Source organism: Ascidiella aspersa, chromosome 8 (genome assembly GCF_963924565.1).
Source record: "Ascidiella aspersa chromosome 8, kaAscAspe10.2, whole genome shotgun sequence".
In the NCBI taxonomy this organism is placed as follows: Eukaryota; Metazoa; Chordata; class Ascidiacea; order Phlebobranchia; family Ascidiidae; genus Ascidiella; species Ascidiella aspersa.
Genome location: NC_139454.1, coordinates 26145297 through 26159365, shown reverse-complemented (window position 1 = coordinate 26159365; position 14069 = coordinate 26145297). Strand labels below are relative to the sequence as shown.

General features: G+C 38.9%; 1 protein-coding gene across 6 annotated transcripts in view; it reads right to left on the bottom strand.

The window, feature by feature from the left end:
- Nucleotides 1-14069, bottom strand: part of LOC146137095 (MOB kinase activator 2-like) — a 51666-nt gene that overhangs the window by 12459 nt on the left and 25138 nt on the right. Inside the window, exon 1 of one of the 6 annotated variants that reach the window (XM_083396014.1) lies at nt 8463-8659. The exons of 3 other annotated variants lie outside the window; for them this stretch is intronic. In XM_083396014.1, the coding sequence (XP_083252140.1) occupies nt 8463-8563 (101 nt within the window). In that variant the 5' untranslated portion in view covers nt 8564-8659. Of the gene's footprint in view, nt 1-1495; nt 3461-5362; nt 5949-8462; nt 8660-14069 lie in introns of those variants that run through there. 2 more of the 6 variants (XM_083396015.1, XM_083396016.1) reach the window with 2 other exon arrangements.

Below are 14069 nucleotides of genomic sequence, written 5' to 3'. Positions count from 1 at the left end.
AGATAATTTCGCTTTTAACCTTAAATGCACAAAAAAGCGCTAACGGAATTACGAAATAGCATTGTCACTACGGAGATTAGCAGCCATTGGGATTGAAAACGCCCAAGAAGAGCGATTGGGCGTTTAAAAGGGATTTTACGGGCGACAAATGTTAATGGCGTTAAGCACACAGTTACCACACGTCAATATTAGCGCGTTGTCGCCATATATCAAAGGGCTGTGGGCAAATGCGGCAGATGGATATATTGTGGAGGTCAAACACGGACCAAGCCGAATGTAAATGTCACAGATTTGAAAACGTAAGCTTAAACAAGATTGGCCGGGTCAGAATGGATCTATATTGGCGATCTAAGCTGCGGCTTTATTGTCCTTTATTCGCTAAAACTACACAAATAACTAAAGATCAACCAGCTAATGGGGATAAATTATTTTTGCTGGCTATTTTAGAAATGTAGAAATGGTGTTTTTAATACCCACAATGTCACAACAGGTGGTTAATATGCTGCAGCGCCAAACTTAGCAATAAACGACCGTGTTCTGGCAATTAGTTACGATCTGCGCTGGAATTAACATTTAAACGCAAAAAACACGAGGCCGTTGTCGTTTGTTTCTTGCCATTGTTGTTTGTTACGAAACAAGGCGAGTGATATTTGAAGCAAAACACGGCGAAGGTTGAGTTAATTAGGAGCGAGCCAACTTTTTCCGGGCCGCTGCGTTGCGCCGAAATGGCAGGAGGGTGAAACTTTCACATTCCGCCTTTCACAACCGAGAGCTTAAACCACAGGAAGCCTAAACACGCTGGCAATAATAAATGGAACATTGGGAGTTTTGGCATTAAGCCGTAAATCATAAAGCTGAAAACGTTAAACTAAAAAACCGTGTCATTGCATGGACCAACCAGGCTATTCTTAAGCAACAAAACTTCACACAAATCATAAAAATGCTGAAAATAGGCACTTAAACAAATAGAAATATGGTAATAGAGAACTCTGTCAAACAGTCGTTTCTGTGAGTACATGGATAAAAATAGGTACACGGCCAACTGTGCGATAATGCAACAACGCCCAGATTAATTGCATCGTTAATCCGAGGTTACCAGGGTCTTTGTGACGATAACAATAAAAGCTCAGTAAAGGCCACATTACGTCACAACTACGTCATAGCAGCTTTAGATGAAGGTGTCCGCATTTGGCACCTGTATATTTAGCAAGTCGATAATGGTGAAAGTTTAAAGCTAACTAGGGCTGGAGTTGAGGCGCCCAAGAAAACAAGAGTGGAACGTTTCGAAACGTTCAAAACGCAACCTACTTCTGTATGGGCTTTGACATTCATGCTACGTCAACTAAAACCTCCAACCATTATCATGAGATTTATTCGAAACATTCACAAAATGCCCAAGAACACAAGAGTAAAACGCAGTAAGAATATCAAAGCCCATACAGAAAAACTCTATTGAATTGGCATAAAGGCGAGATACGCTATTCTAGTATTCTACCTGATGATGAAGTTAATCATGTCCATTCCAAGAATGCATCAGCAATTCCATTCGCAACAACACCACGCCATACACCAGCAATTAATTAAACACCAGCCTAGAGCAGCTACAACCAGCAGCGAACCAGAACAATCAGTTAAACACCAGTCTAAACCAGCAGCAGCCTTATTCAGCAGCAACTCGACTGGCAACAACAGTGCAAGTGGCGAACTATGCTGAAGGTTGTTCTTGGTTTTACTGCGAAGTTTAACAACGTGGAGGTAGTAAGCCTTACACGCACTATCCGGGAAGTGATTTTTTATTGCGGTAATAACCTGCTCGCGCCAGCACCCGCTCTTACAAGGGTTGTAGAAGGGAAAGGCTTGTTAGCCCGTTAAAAGTTGGACTATTCGAAGCTCAAAGACGTTAAAAGTTGCTTGACGTTCTTTACAAGGTCAGCGCATTTTTGTGTGCATTCGTCTGGCCAGAGAGAATCGAGAGAAGCGTTCCTTATAGAGTCAAATCACCAAGATTTACGCCGCCAGTTTAGGTTTAACTCATCAGGTTTTTAAAAAACTTCTTGAATTTAGACTTGAATAATGTAAATAGCGTTTTTAACAGTGACTTTAATTTGCCAGAGTTTTTAGTTGTATTTGTGGTTTAGTTTCACAGCACAAGACAAGTAACAGTGAACGGGTAGCAAAAACGTAAAACTCCGTTTTTTTTAAACAATTATTTTTCCTTGGGAAAGAAAAGGGGCAAAAGTAAGAGTCAGCAGATGGACGAATGCAAACAAAGCATAAAGTTGCTGTATTTTTAAACAAATTTATCCCCAAGAGAATCTTAACGCCCAGCCAACCCGCTGTTAGCAAACTGGTTCCCTTTTACAAAGTTTTGTGTAATTTAAGGCTTATTCGTTGTCGTTAATAGACAACCGCTGAGCAAATCCCGTTCGCCTGAACAACTCGAACAAAATGAGGTGAATTATTCATTAGCGGACAAATCCAATAAGCCGCTTAGCGCCTTCAACTAATCACAACAAAACAACTTTAACTCACAAGCAACGACTTTTAACCTTGCTGCTGGCTTTATTGTGGCAAGTCAGGTCAAAGTTTTAGTTCTCAACAAGTCCCTGGGTTAGTTCTCCAAGTTTTAAATCTTCAAAATTTAAAGACTCCTGCTAATTTAGTTTTCCAATCTAAAGGCGCTGGTCTAGAGTCCTAACATTTTTTTTACAATAACGAAACGAGTTGTCAAAATTTAAATAGCAAACTAGGAGAATAAATAAAAAATTACGCAAATAATGTTAGCAATATAAACCCGCGGACGAAAATGTGGTAGGATTCTAGACCAGCGCCTGTGGTTTAAGCAAAAAATCTGGTTCTACCCAAACCGTCACATATTAAATTACAATTTTCACTTTTAAGTGGTTTTAATAACAACTTGCTTTTGCTATCATTTTTAGCTCCTCTTAAACTAAAAAGTCTAGATACACCTAGATACAAAGTTCGTAGAGATCAACTTGTTCTATTTCTAGCATCATCAACTCGCAGGTTGCTAAAATACTTCATAAGGTCACACTTTAAAATACCTTCAACCAGCAGCAGCGCTCATTTCACAAAACGCGCCATAACAGCCATAGCAGCAGCTAACATCAACGAATGGATTAATAACACGAAGACCAGCAAGCCGAGTGACGTAATCAACCAGCTGACTAAGAGAGAGAGAAGAAGGAGGAGCGTAAGAGAGCAGAGTGAGAGGGGCGGTTATAGACGTAGGATCGTGATGTTACTGTGGCCTGTTTGTTTCTGCACCTTTGATTTGCTTGGGCTGCCCACATCGGCTCAAGGAAGCCTTCCGGTGCTTTGAGTAAGATATCTGCGGCAGCTATTACGTCACAATAGAGAGCGCCAAAAGCGGTACCTTCGCTGCCGCCACACACAGATACATATGGTAAATACATAAACAAATGGTGACTGGAGCCTCTCATACAGTGGGTAAAACACGGGGACATATCTCGGTTGGATCCAGGTTCCATATAACAACAAAAAATTTAAACAATATATAACCCTGAAAAAATGCCGAAAACACCACACTACAAAAAAACTATAGTTTTTATCCAACAAACAGAAGCAGTGGAGCGTTGCGGGTCAAACGTTCAAACCTCGGGAAATTCCGCGAATATTTTGTTGTTTTCGCATTCTCTTGTTTTGACGGATGCGTTTGTTCGAACAAGTGGCAAGGGTCACGAATCAGAGACAAACAAGCATTGTTCGGGAATCGCGCGTTTCGCTTCTTTAAACGTGGGATTAACAAAAAACGCAAAAGAATCGATTTCTTGTTCCTAAGAATTCAGGGCGAATTTTCTCCCAAAGGCGCCACCTTGAAGCCCCTTAAGCGCTGGAATGTGAAACCAGCAACTGTGGCCGCAGTTTCGTTCGCTTTTTGCCGCATAACTCGTGATTTTTAACCCGCAGCCCACTCACGTTTAAAACCACCCTTTTAAAAATGTGCTTGAGCGAAACCATGGTTAATTACACGTAAAATATTTCCTCTTATTCACCTAAAAAACACGATTCGCATTAGAGAAAGAATTAATCTCATTACAAAGGCTGGGAAATCAGCAACATCACGAATGCAAACACCGACCCACGCTCGATATAGTATTACGCACGAACACACACACGCACACGCGCACGCGCACGCCGGGATGACGTCAGCGTAAAAACAGCGTGATTATGGCGTGACCGAAAAAAGCGGGGAATCGGGCGCAGGGCTCGAAATTAGACACAAAAACTTAATCTAACACAAACAATGAAGGTTTTTTAAAAAAAATAATAATACAAAAAAATTATTTTAAAGATTGCAAGGTTAAGCAAGCGTTTAACATTGTTTAAAATATACTGAATATTGCTTCAAAATTACTTAAGTCAAAAACAAAGTGAGGTATTTTGGTGGAACTTCTGCATTAAACCAAGTTCATTTGGAACTAAAAAAAAAGTACACAAGATTCTCAATTTGCTCAGAAATTAACTTAAGTGTTTGAAGCGCATTTTATTTATGTTTGATATCTTACCTGCTTACTGCATTAACCTATATAGTTAATTAATAATTAACTAACTAAATTAAGAAAGGGCAACCTTTAAACACATCGATTAAATACCAGCCAGTTATTACCCTTGACGGTAATCACGGACCGTCGCACATATCGCAAATAAAGCACTTCTCACCGCAGAATTAGCGGTAACCTAGACGCCCGTAAATAGGCAGGTTAAAATTAATATTTTAAATAGTTTGACGTCCCTCAATTTGCGTGAAAACTTCATAAAAAAACTTGAACGGAATTTTCCGGACGCTAAATGTGACAACGATTAGCGCAGAATTCTATAAAAAGATATGTCTCCAAAATAAGCGACTTGTGTGGCGTCCACTTATTCAAAAATACTGATCAAAATTAACACTGATGACGTCATGACGAACTGGTCACGTGATGCCTCGGGCAGAAAGACTTAAGCCAAGTGTGGCCGGTGTTAAAAACTATCGACGTATAACTACGATTAAAATGGATTAAAGCCCTTATAGAAGTAGATATCGTTTTATGAATGTTTTGAATAAATCTTAATTGATTTTTAAGGCCTTGATGTTTATTTGACGTCTGTGACAAGCTCCATTCCGCTCCAAATCACTTTTCTGTGTTCTCCGAATAAAAGTTCACGTTTGTTAACTAAGTGTTCGGCACTCGAAGTTACTTTCAAGGTTTTGTTATCATACACCAATGGTGTGTTGGAATCGAAAATATTGTTTCCCAAAAGTTTGCTGATAAACTGCATTTTTATCGATGAAAAGCCTTTGCTTCGGAAGCTCTTCTGACAACAACATGTTACTTACAAGGAATTCAGCCGACAGAGCAATTTCCCCATCAAGTGTTTGTTACTTCTCATCTGGCACAGCGCCACCATGTGTTCAAACATAGAGCGAATTAACTTGGAAGCATATTTAAAATTATTGCTAAACTATGAGCTGGAAATAACAAAGGCGCGATAATAAACTTAAATCGGTCGCAAAAAAATGACGCATTTTATTTTGAAAGCGACTTCGCCAAGAGATGACGTCATGGGATAAGACGGCTGGCGGTTGCTACTAGTTACCAGTACTCTGTCTACGGCCGGCATCAGCCACTGGCCTAATTGTAGCGGTCGGCACCCTTTTTCTGGCTGATGTTTGGGCCATTTTAAACCTTGATGGAATTATTCGGACAGTGTATATGGAAATATGAAATATAAGAAGATGGTGGCGCAACACACCTTTACTATTGTTAATATAGTTCATCAATTATTAATTTATTTATTTATGCCAAAATGCTCACTCGGGCTATTTTTATTTCCAACTGCAAGAATTGTTGACGACGGAAAAGGTTTCTTAAAACAAGTGACTAAATAAACATAATGATCAAAGACATCTCCCCTGGTAATTGTAATTGTTAACCAACCTATCGGGACCTAGGTAGCAGTTTTAAGTCACTAAACACGTTTTCTGGGGATTTCAACCTTTTTCAATTTTGCCTGAAATGTCCAATCAGCCTTTCCAAATTAGTCTAAGTGTGGCGACAATTTGTCGTAACAAGACACTTGCTGTTACGTTTTGCGGCTGGATTAGGAAACAGGAAAACATCGCCAACAGTTTGCCACAATGAGCTTCTATCTATAGGGAGGGGGTCGGTGTATTGTGCGGTGGTTTCATAATGGAAACGCGCGAGCACAAAGCCATTGTTGGTCATTATGTCGTCACTATACTTCCCAGTAAATGCTGCCACTATCCCTGATGTATTATTTGTAGTGGGGTGTTTAATTAAGCAAGGTCTGACAACCAGCCACTTCACACTAATGAAGGAAGTAGCTGAAACGTTGTGCTGCATTTGCACTTACAAACGGACACACAAAGGTTTAACCGCACCGCATTGGGTGGAAGTTAAAAACCTTAGATCAGTGGTTCCCAACCTTTTTATAGTTTGCGGAACCCCTACTAGAATTTTCCTTTAGTAATTCACTACAATGCCCCAATTAGCGAAACTGGGAGAATGAAAACAACTCTACAGAACGTAGAGAGTATAATTTGTATTCTAATCGTAGACACAAGAGTTGTATTGAAAGGCTGACCAATAATAGTAAAAATAAAAATTCTCAAAGACTAAAAACCTCTCGGCATCCTTGATTAGAAATAACACTTCGGTGGGGAACCGCTGCCTTAAAGTGTAGTAGGCGCGGGAATTAGATTATTTTGGAATTTTTGTTACCACTGAAAATTTTTTACGTTTTAACCAAAACGATTGTGTATAGCGAATTTATTTTTGTTCGTTATTTCCTAAAAGCTAAACAGAATAGCTAAAGTAAATATTAAAATGAGTATTCTAAATTCCTTTAAGCTAGCATCTTTAAGCAAAACAGCGCGTTCAGCAAATCAATGACGTTTAACTTTCGCATCGGCGATCGATGTTTCAATCAAGAACGACTTCACTGGAAAGCTAAGGCTGTTCGATTTGTAATATTGGCCCTTGGCATCAAGGTTGTCTGTATAAAGCTGCACACTAAACACTGCAAAGGTTTTTTTGGGATTGGTTAAATGTGCGTTTAAACAGATATCCAAAAAAATTTTGCTTAAAATAATAATCCTTGATTACTAAATTGCCCTTATTATATTACTAAACTTACACAAAATATAGGCAGCATTTTGTGAAGGTTTCGAATAACATTAAAAATGAATAAAGAGTTATTCGAAACGTTCAAAAGCTACCCACTTCTGTATGGATTTTGATAATCTTACTACGTCTAACTACAACCTCCTGCCATTATGCTTAGAAAATACATAATGAAAGTAAAATGCAACAGCAGTTGCAGCGCGAGTAGAATCCTGCTTTTTGCACAAGGCGCTCTTAGGCAAAGCACCAAAGAGTGGCGAAGTTTTGTTGGAGCTTCGGAACAAAATGCACTCGAAAATGTGCAGATTAAAAACTTTTGGAAGCGCCTGAGGCCACAGACGACTTTTTGCGAGGTGAAACACATTAGACGAGCGAAATATCACGAGCTACACTTGAGATGTTATCACAAGCTAACCTGAAATCAGTTGGCACTTTTCAACGCTAAAAATCGCACAATAACGGTTCAGTTTTCGCCAAATTTACCCCAAAACGGGGTCGGCTCGACTTTCTGTCTATATTATTTTTTGTCAGCAAAGAAGATCTACAGCAACTAAAGAGATTTTGTATACGGGGAGCGTGGCTTGGCAATACCGCCTGTATATTTCCTGCAGCGTATTTACAAAGCCCTACAAATTTTCACCTAAATAGCACCGAGTAAATATAGCGTGTTTGATGGCCCCGATTTAGCATTGGCCTTTGTAGCACCGCTTTGGCGCAGAACTTAGCAGAAGTGTGTCAGTTTATGGGCCGGTGATTAATACGAGAGCGAAAGGTCAAATATGGCGCTTAACCTTTAGTGTACTGTCACTCCATTATTCACTGCTGCAAGTTACAACTTCTGTGAAAAGTAGAGCATCTTACCGTTTTGCGACAACATGGCTCGAGCCCTTAATAACCTATAAGCCAAAAAGGTAACCCTAAAATATGTATATTTTTATTATTATATTTAAACTATATGTATTGTGTGAGGAAACATATAACACCCCTGTAACTGAATTGCTCAAAATCAAGCCTATAGTTACGTAAATAGGTGGAATACATGCTGCTGTAGAATCGGCGCCGGACTCGGACTCCACAAAATCTCACATTTGGCAGACTCGGATTCAGTGCTTTGGCCGGGGTCGGACACTAACCGTCCTTGCAGCCTTTAAACTAGCAACACCTGGGTTCCACAACCGACCCAACCCTGTGGAAAAGCAATCACATCGACGATCTTTGGAGGCCAACATCGCGGTACAATCACTTGACGCGCGACGCTTGATTGTTGCGTCATAGTGGGGCGAGCGAACTTACTTTTTGGATCTTTTAAACTTGTGTTCGGCTGATTGCTTCTTGCTTTTGTCGTAGTCCTTTTGTGGCGAGAGGATTTGTAGAATTTGGTCGAGCATTGTCATTTCTTTCAACTCACAGCAACGTTTGCCGTCGGTTAAAATTGTAAAAGTCCTACTTATGCTACGCTGCTGCAAATATTCAGTCGTTAGTAAAAGTATTTGAAAGAAGGGTGAGACATTAAACAGGTAGGACAAAGAGAGATGTATCAAATCAAACTCGTGCTCAAATGTGTAAATCGTAATAAAATTGGGATTAATTGCGCCAATAGTTTCACGCAGCGACTAGAAGGAATACATATTATGTTTTAAATTGACAAACTTTCAATTGCAAAGGAGAAATGATGCAGCCATATAACGACCAACACGTTGTACAGTTAAATACAAAGTAAACACAAAATAAATCTCACGCTAACTTTACAAGTTTTTTTATTACAATGCTTACATAAAATGGAAACGCGACGTTGATAAGCCAGGTTTAAAAACTATCGACTGCTCCCTTTGCAAAAACCTGACTAAACTGTCCATACTAGAGCAGCACAATCTCAAACCATTGCAAGTGATTCACGCAATTATAACTGAGTCAGAAAGCTCAATACACAACTGAAAAGTTGACGCAATATCTCCAAGGCCAAGTAACGAATGATTCAGCGGAGAAATGGCGCAACATTAATCCCTGGAGCATTTAATCATCACTTGGTCGTTGCGTCAACAACTCAATTGCTTTCTCAGCTTTATTGCCGCAATTAAAGGCAGATAGGTCTCTAGCTGACTCGCCAGCAAGCGAGGACAAAACAGGGTCGTCCCTAGCTGTATAGTCGTGCCGTAATTAGAGAGACACGGCAGCTGTTATGTTAACGCCAGAAACATTGGCATTTACCCGCGGTTAACGCTTAGCTTAATGATGGAGGCAGATGTTTGGCGACTTCCCAGGGAATTTATAATGCCCTTGTGTTACCACCTTCATAACTTTCCAAGCGCCTAGGGGCTCAGTGTTGTTTTGGGGTGAAATGGGGGTGAAATAGGGGTGTTTAAAGTGTGATTCACTTGGCTCTAGATATTCAATTGGTAACTGCGGTACGCGTCCGTATATTTGAAATGACAAAAAAATAGAAATCAATTTTGAAGTTATTAAAATTTAGCAAATTTCCCGTAATTTGCAAAGATATGAGAAAATAATAAAACTGCGCAAAGTCAAATCCTCACTGACCTGATCAGATCAATTTTGACAAACACCTTTTAACCAAAAAAGGTCATAGGAATTTCCTTATTAAATTGTATGTTTGTGATTTTAAAACGACATATTCTTAGGCCTTAAAGACTCAGGTAAAGCTTATTTTCAGTTGTGAAAGTAGAATAATTATCTAAACGAAACGAAAAAAAATATTACCGGAACGCTGCAAAGTTTTTAGAGATTACGTCACAAATTACGTCATATCATTCGACGTCGTGCACAAATATGCAACTGAAATCCTTGTTTAAATATATTCAAGGAGATGGCGTGATAGCCTGGTAATAAAATAACCTTTGTTTTACCGGTACGGCCTTAACTGGAAAAGTTCTATTTACAGCAGTGTCGTTACGCCCCGGTTTACTTTCCCACTGGTTGTAGGCCTACAATAAATATAAAGACACGCCTGTGGTAGAACACCGATGTTATAAGCGGCTTATACTTTCGTGGATAACACACAGAAAAAACACATCGCCGATTTGACAAAATAGCAGCCATCCATTGTATCTAATCTTGTTCGTACAAAGAAACGAATTTCACGCCGTCTTAATTCCCATTAATCGTCCACCAGCCGTCCGTTAAAATCACAGACAGCGCCTTGAAACCTCAGCTCACCGTCTGCTTTCCACGCTAGCTCGGCCTAACAGCACACGATGCTCCAGGTTAAATATTAGCGAGTGCGTTGCCACTGATCACTTCACGTGGTTCGTTCGTGTTTGCTACAAACAAACGAACGACACTGAGGTCATCGAACAACAAGCTTAACTGGAGAAGTTTTAAAATATGTATTGGGTTGGCGAAACCGTGTGGAAATTGTAACTTAGCCTTCAATATTTTAGTAAATCAAAAACAGTTTACTTGATGGGAATATCAAAGCCCATATACAGAAATAGGTTACATTGTTGAATTCATATTCATTTCCAACATCAATGTTAAAATGTTACCTTCTCTGTATAGGCTTGATATTTCTCACCGAGCCTAAGTACAACCTCCAGCCAACAATATGCCGCTAAGTTTAGCCAATGGTGCATTCTTCTGCACTTGTGTATATATATTATCTACACTTACTTTACAGACTGTTTGTACGTGAAAGTTAAAACTAAGTTACTCCCATTGGAATTATTTACACTGAATATGCGTCGTTTTAACTTCAAAACTAGCAGTTTTAATCAAGCAAAAGCTAACAACCTTGTCTACACAATACGAGACACTTATGTTTTGAGTATTTAAAAAACCTGCACCTAGGGCAATATAAAAAGGATATTTCGCCAAAAGAAGGCTGTACAACCATGTATACAGAATACCAGACACTAAAAGCAGCAACTTAAGCAACTGTAGGCCGGGGAGCCAGTTCCACGAAAAGCTGAGTTCACGCGCCACGCTCACTCGCTCACACAGTCTGGCAGTGCGCTCCCTAATGGCGCACGTCACAATGGAGTCGCGCGACGTTCGCACAAAACCTTCTTCTCAACATTCTCGACGCTTTCCAGCCAGTCACGTGACAAAACGGCGGCGAGCACAATGGGCGACGCGAGGTCGTTTTTTTTGTCGTTCATTTTTCTTCTGTTTTACGGCTTTGGCCAAGTTTAACTTTGGGAATGCACAATTTGCCTTTTTTTTTAACTATTTTTACATTTATTTATTTGTTAAGGAAACTTATCTTCACACATTTAAAGGCGGCCTTAAATCTCGGCCGTTTTGAGAGCTTTTGAAAATATGGCCGGCACTTTCTATAGGCCATGAAAACTGGCCCAAGAATTCAACCAAACCCACTATACAGTTGTACTAGCGAAATTTAATTTCTTACTACTTAATAATTAAACAATGTTTGTATTTTAGTTGGGACGACTTTTAAAGTAATCACCGCACGCAGGGCATCAACTCTTCAAGTCTTCATCAAAGCGTTTACGCATTTACAGAAGGACAAAGTTTTCAATCGTTCTGTCGGATTTTCCGCTTTTCTGCGCCGAATCCAACAATTTGGCGTGATCGAAGTTGAGATTTGCGTGCAAAGGGTTGCTGCCTCGAAGGAAGTGAAAGGCTTAATACGTCAAGGTTGCAGGTAGTTACCACTCAAGCGTAACCAAGGTCGCGCACGAACCGCGTCACGGTTTTTGTGACGCAACAATACAACTTTGATCGACGAAAAAAGTATTAATTTTTGAAAAAAAAGCAACATTTCTATTTTGCAAAATTGGGACGGATAGGGGATTTTTGATTTTCAAAAGGTTTGTAACAATTACTGACCCGGTCTGTTCGCAAGACTAACAAAATAATGGGTTAACATTTTTTATAAAACTTTTTAAAGTTATTGTTTTTTTACAGAATTCCGAATGATTGCATTTATATGCCTAGAAAAATATTCACCTAGAACGTAGATTTTTAATGCTTAAGAAAAGCAGCTTCCAATGGTTTATATGTTCAACATTGCAGACGCAATTAAATTCAGATCCAGACAAGATTATTCAGCAATTTCAGCAACTTGTTAATACATTGCACCTGTGGCCATGAAATACACTTAATTGGATAAAGGAATGGAGAGGACGATTAGGGGTGGCATGACGTCACTTGGGGTTGATTTGGCGGGGGGGGGGCAATTACGTCGCAAAGTTGCAACGAGGTGGATTCTAATCAGCGCAATAGAAAGATGGTTGGAGCGAATTAAAACCGGACAAGAGTTTTTACAGCTTTGATTCAAGTGGGACGAATTTGGTGGAACAATATATTTTTTTAGGGTGTTGTAAGTTACATTTCCCTTTAGCTTTATTTAAAACGTTGTTTTGAGTTTGATGTTTTTGCACTTAAATGTCCAAATATGCATACGAATAAGTGCTTTTAATTGCTTTGTGTGGTGCATTGCAGCATTAAGCGAGTAGACAGAAGTTTAGTAAACAGAGCAGCTATAACACTAGAACTTACGTTAATCAAAATTAATATTAATAACGTTGAAGTAGTAACATTAAAATGTAATGCTTTGTAAAAGCACAACAAAAGGTGAAACCTACAAGAAAGCTTATCAGACAAAATTAACTATGTGCTTGATTAATAAACAAGAGAATTCTGAGACAAAATTAACACGAATTAAGTTAAGAATAAAATAAAAGTAAATACATTTTTAGTCAATCACACAATCGGTGGTTTATACACACACAAAGCTACCGAGGTTGTACAGAAGTTCTAATATAGTTGAAGATGTATTTATGGAGCAGCATTGAAAGCATGGTTGAACACTCCAGACAATTTCCTCAAATAATGGTTATTGGTTAGGTGGAAATAATGACCTGGGATATGAATATGGAGTCAGTAGGGCACTGTGCCATTATAAACTTATACTTAATTAGACGAATACTTTCTTGGGCATAAGGCCACTGATAAAATTGCTAGCTTATAATATTTACAGGTAAATTAACAGGTTGAATTTCTCATATTGTTGTGTTCTATTTTTATTGCAATTTTAACCCAACGTCTCTATTATCGTAACGGTAAATTGAGCTTCAAATAATCTAAAAAATACCCTAACTTTTCTTTTACAAGTTAATTTTCTAAAAAATAACTGACTTTCAATTTTAACTGCGGTTGTTTCATTTTAGGCCAAATCAATTAATTGGCCACAATTCTTTAGAAATCTTTTAAAGGGCCAAAAAAGGTTCTTAACCGCAGGCTAAATATGGTGCCGGCCGCTTTATATTGGCCTCTTAATATGGCCAAATGCTACGGGTCGTTGAAGATGTTTTTAGAAGCACTTTTGGGATTAGAGTGAAACTATATTTAAATCGACCTTACTTCGAATCAGGCTCACGGTTGCTTCGCTCAAAATAGTTAACATAGGAAGTTTGACATTTCTGGTGGCTTTTGTGGCGGTGACTAACAGGTCTTGGCACGCAACCAACATACAAGCTCCAATAACACTTTTACCGATAGTTTAAGTAGCTTTCTATGTCAAATATTTAGTCTCTGGAATATACGCATGCCTATTTTATCAAATTTAAAAAAAAGTCTTGTTAGACTAAATTGCTGTTTTTGTTTCCATGAACATGATTTCCAATTTTTTATACTCGTTAGTTGCAACATTATTAGCATTGTAATAACAGTTGAATGGCGATTCATGCTACCAAGTAATATGGACGAAAAATGAACGCTGGTATCGTATAAAACGTCAGGGGTTGCTTATAACAGACATGTAAGTCAGTAAAAATAACCACTAACTCTTATGTAGGAGAATATTTTGCACCTTGGGACTTTGTGTTTTTTTAGTTCTGTTGTCCAATTTCAAACCGATATATACTTTGAATGACGACGCAGAAAATTAAGCAACAAAAAAAAAACGCTAATAACAAAAAA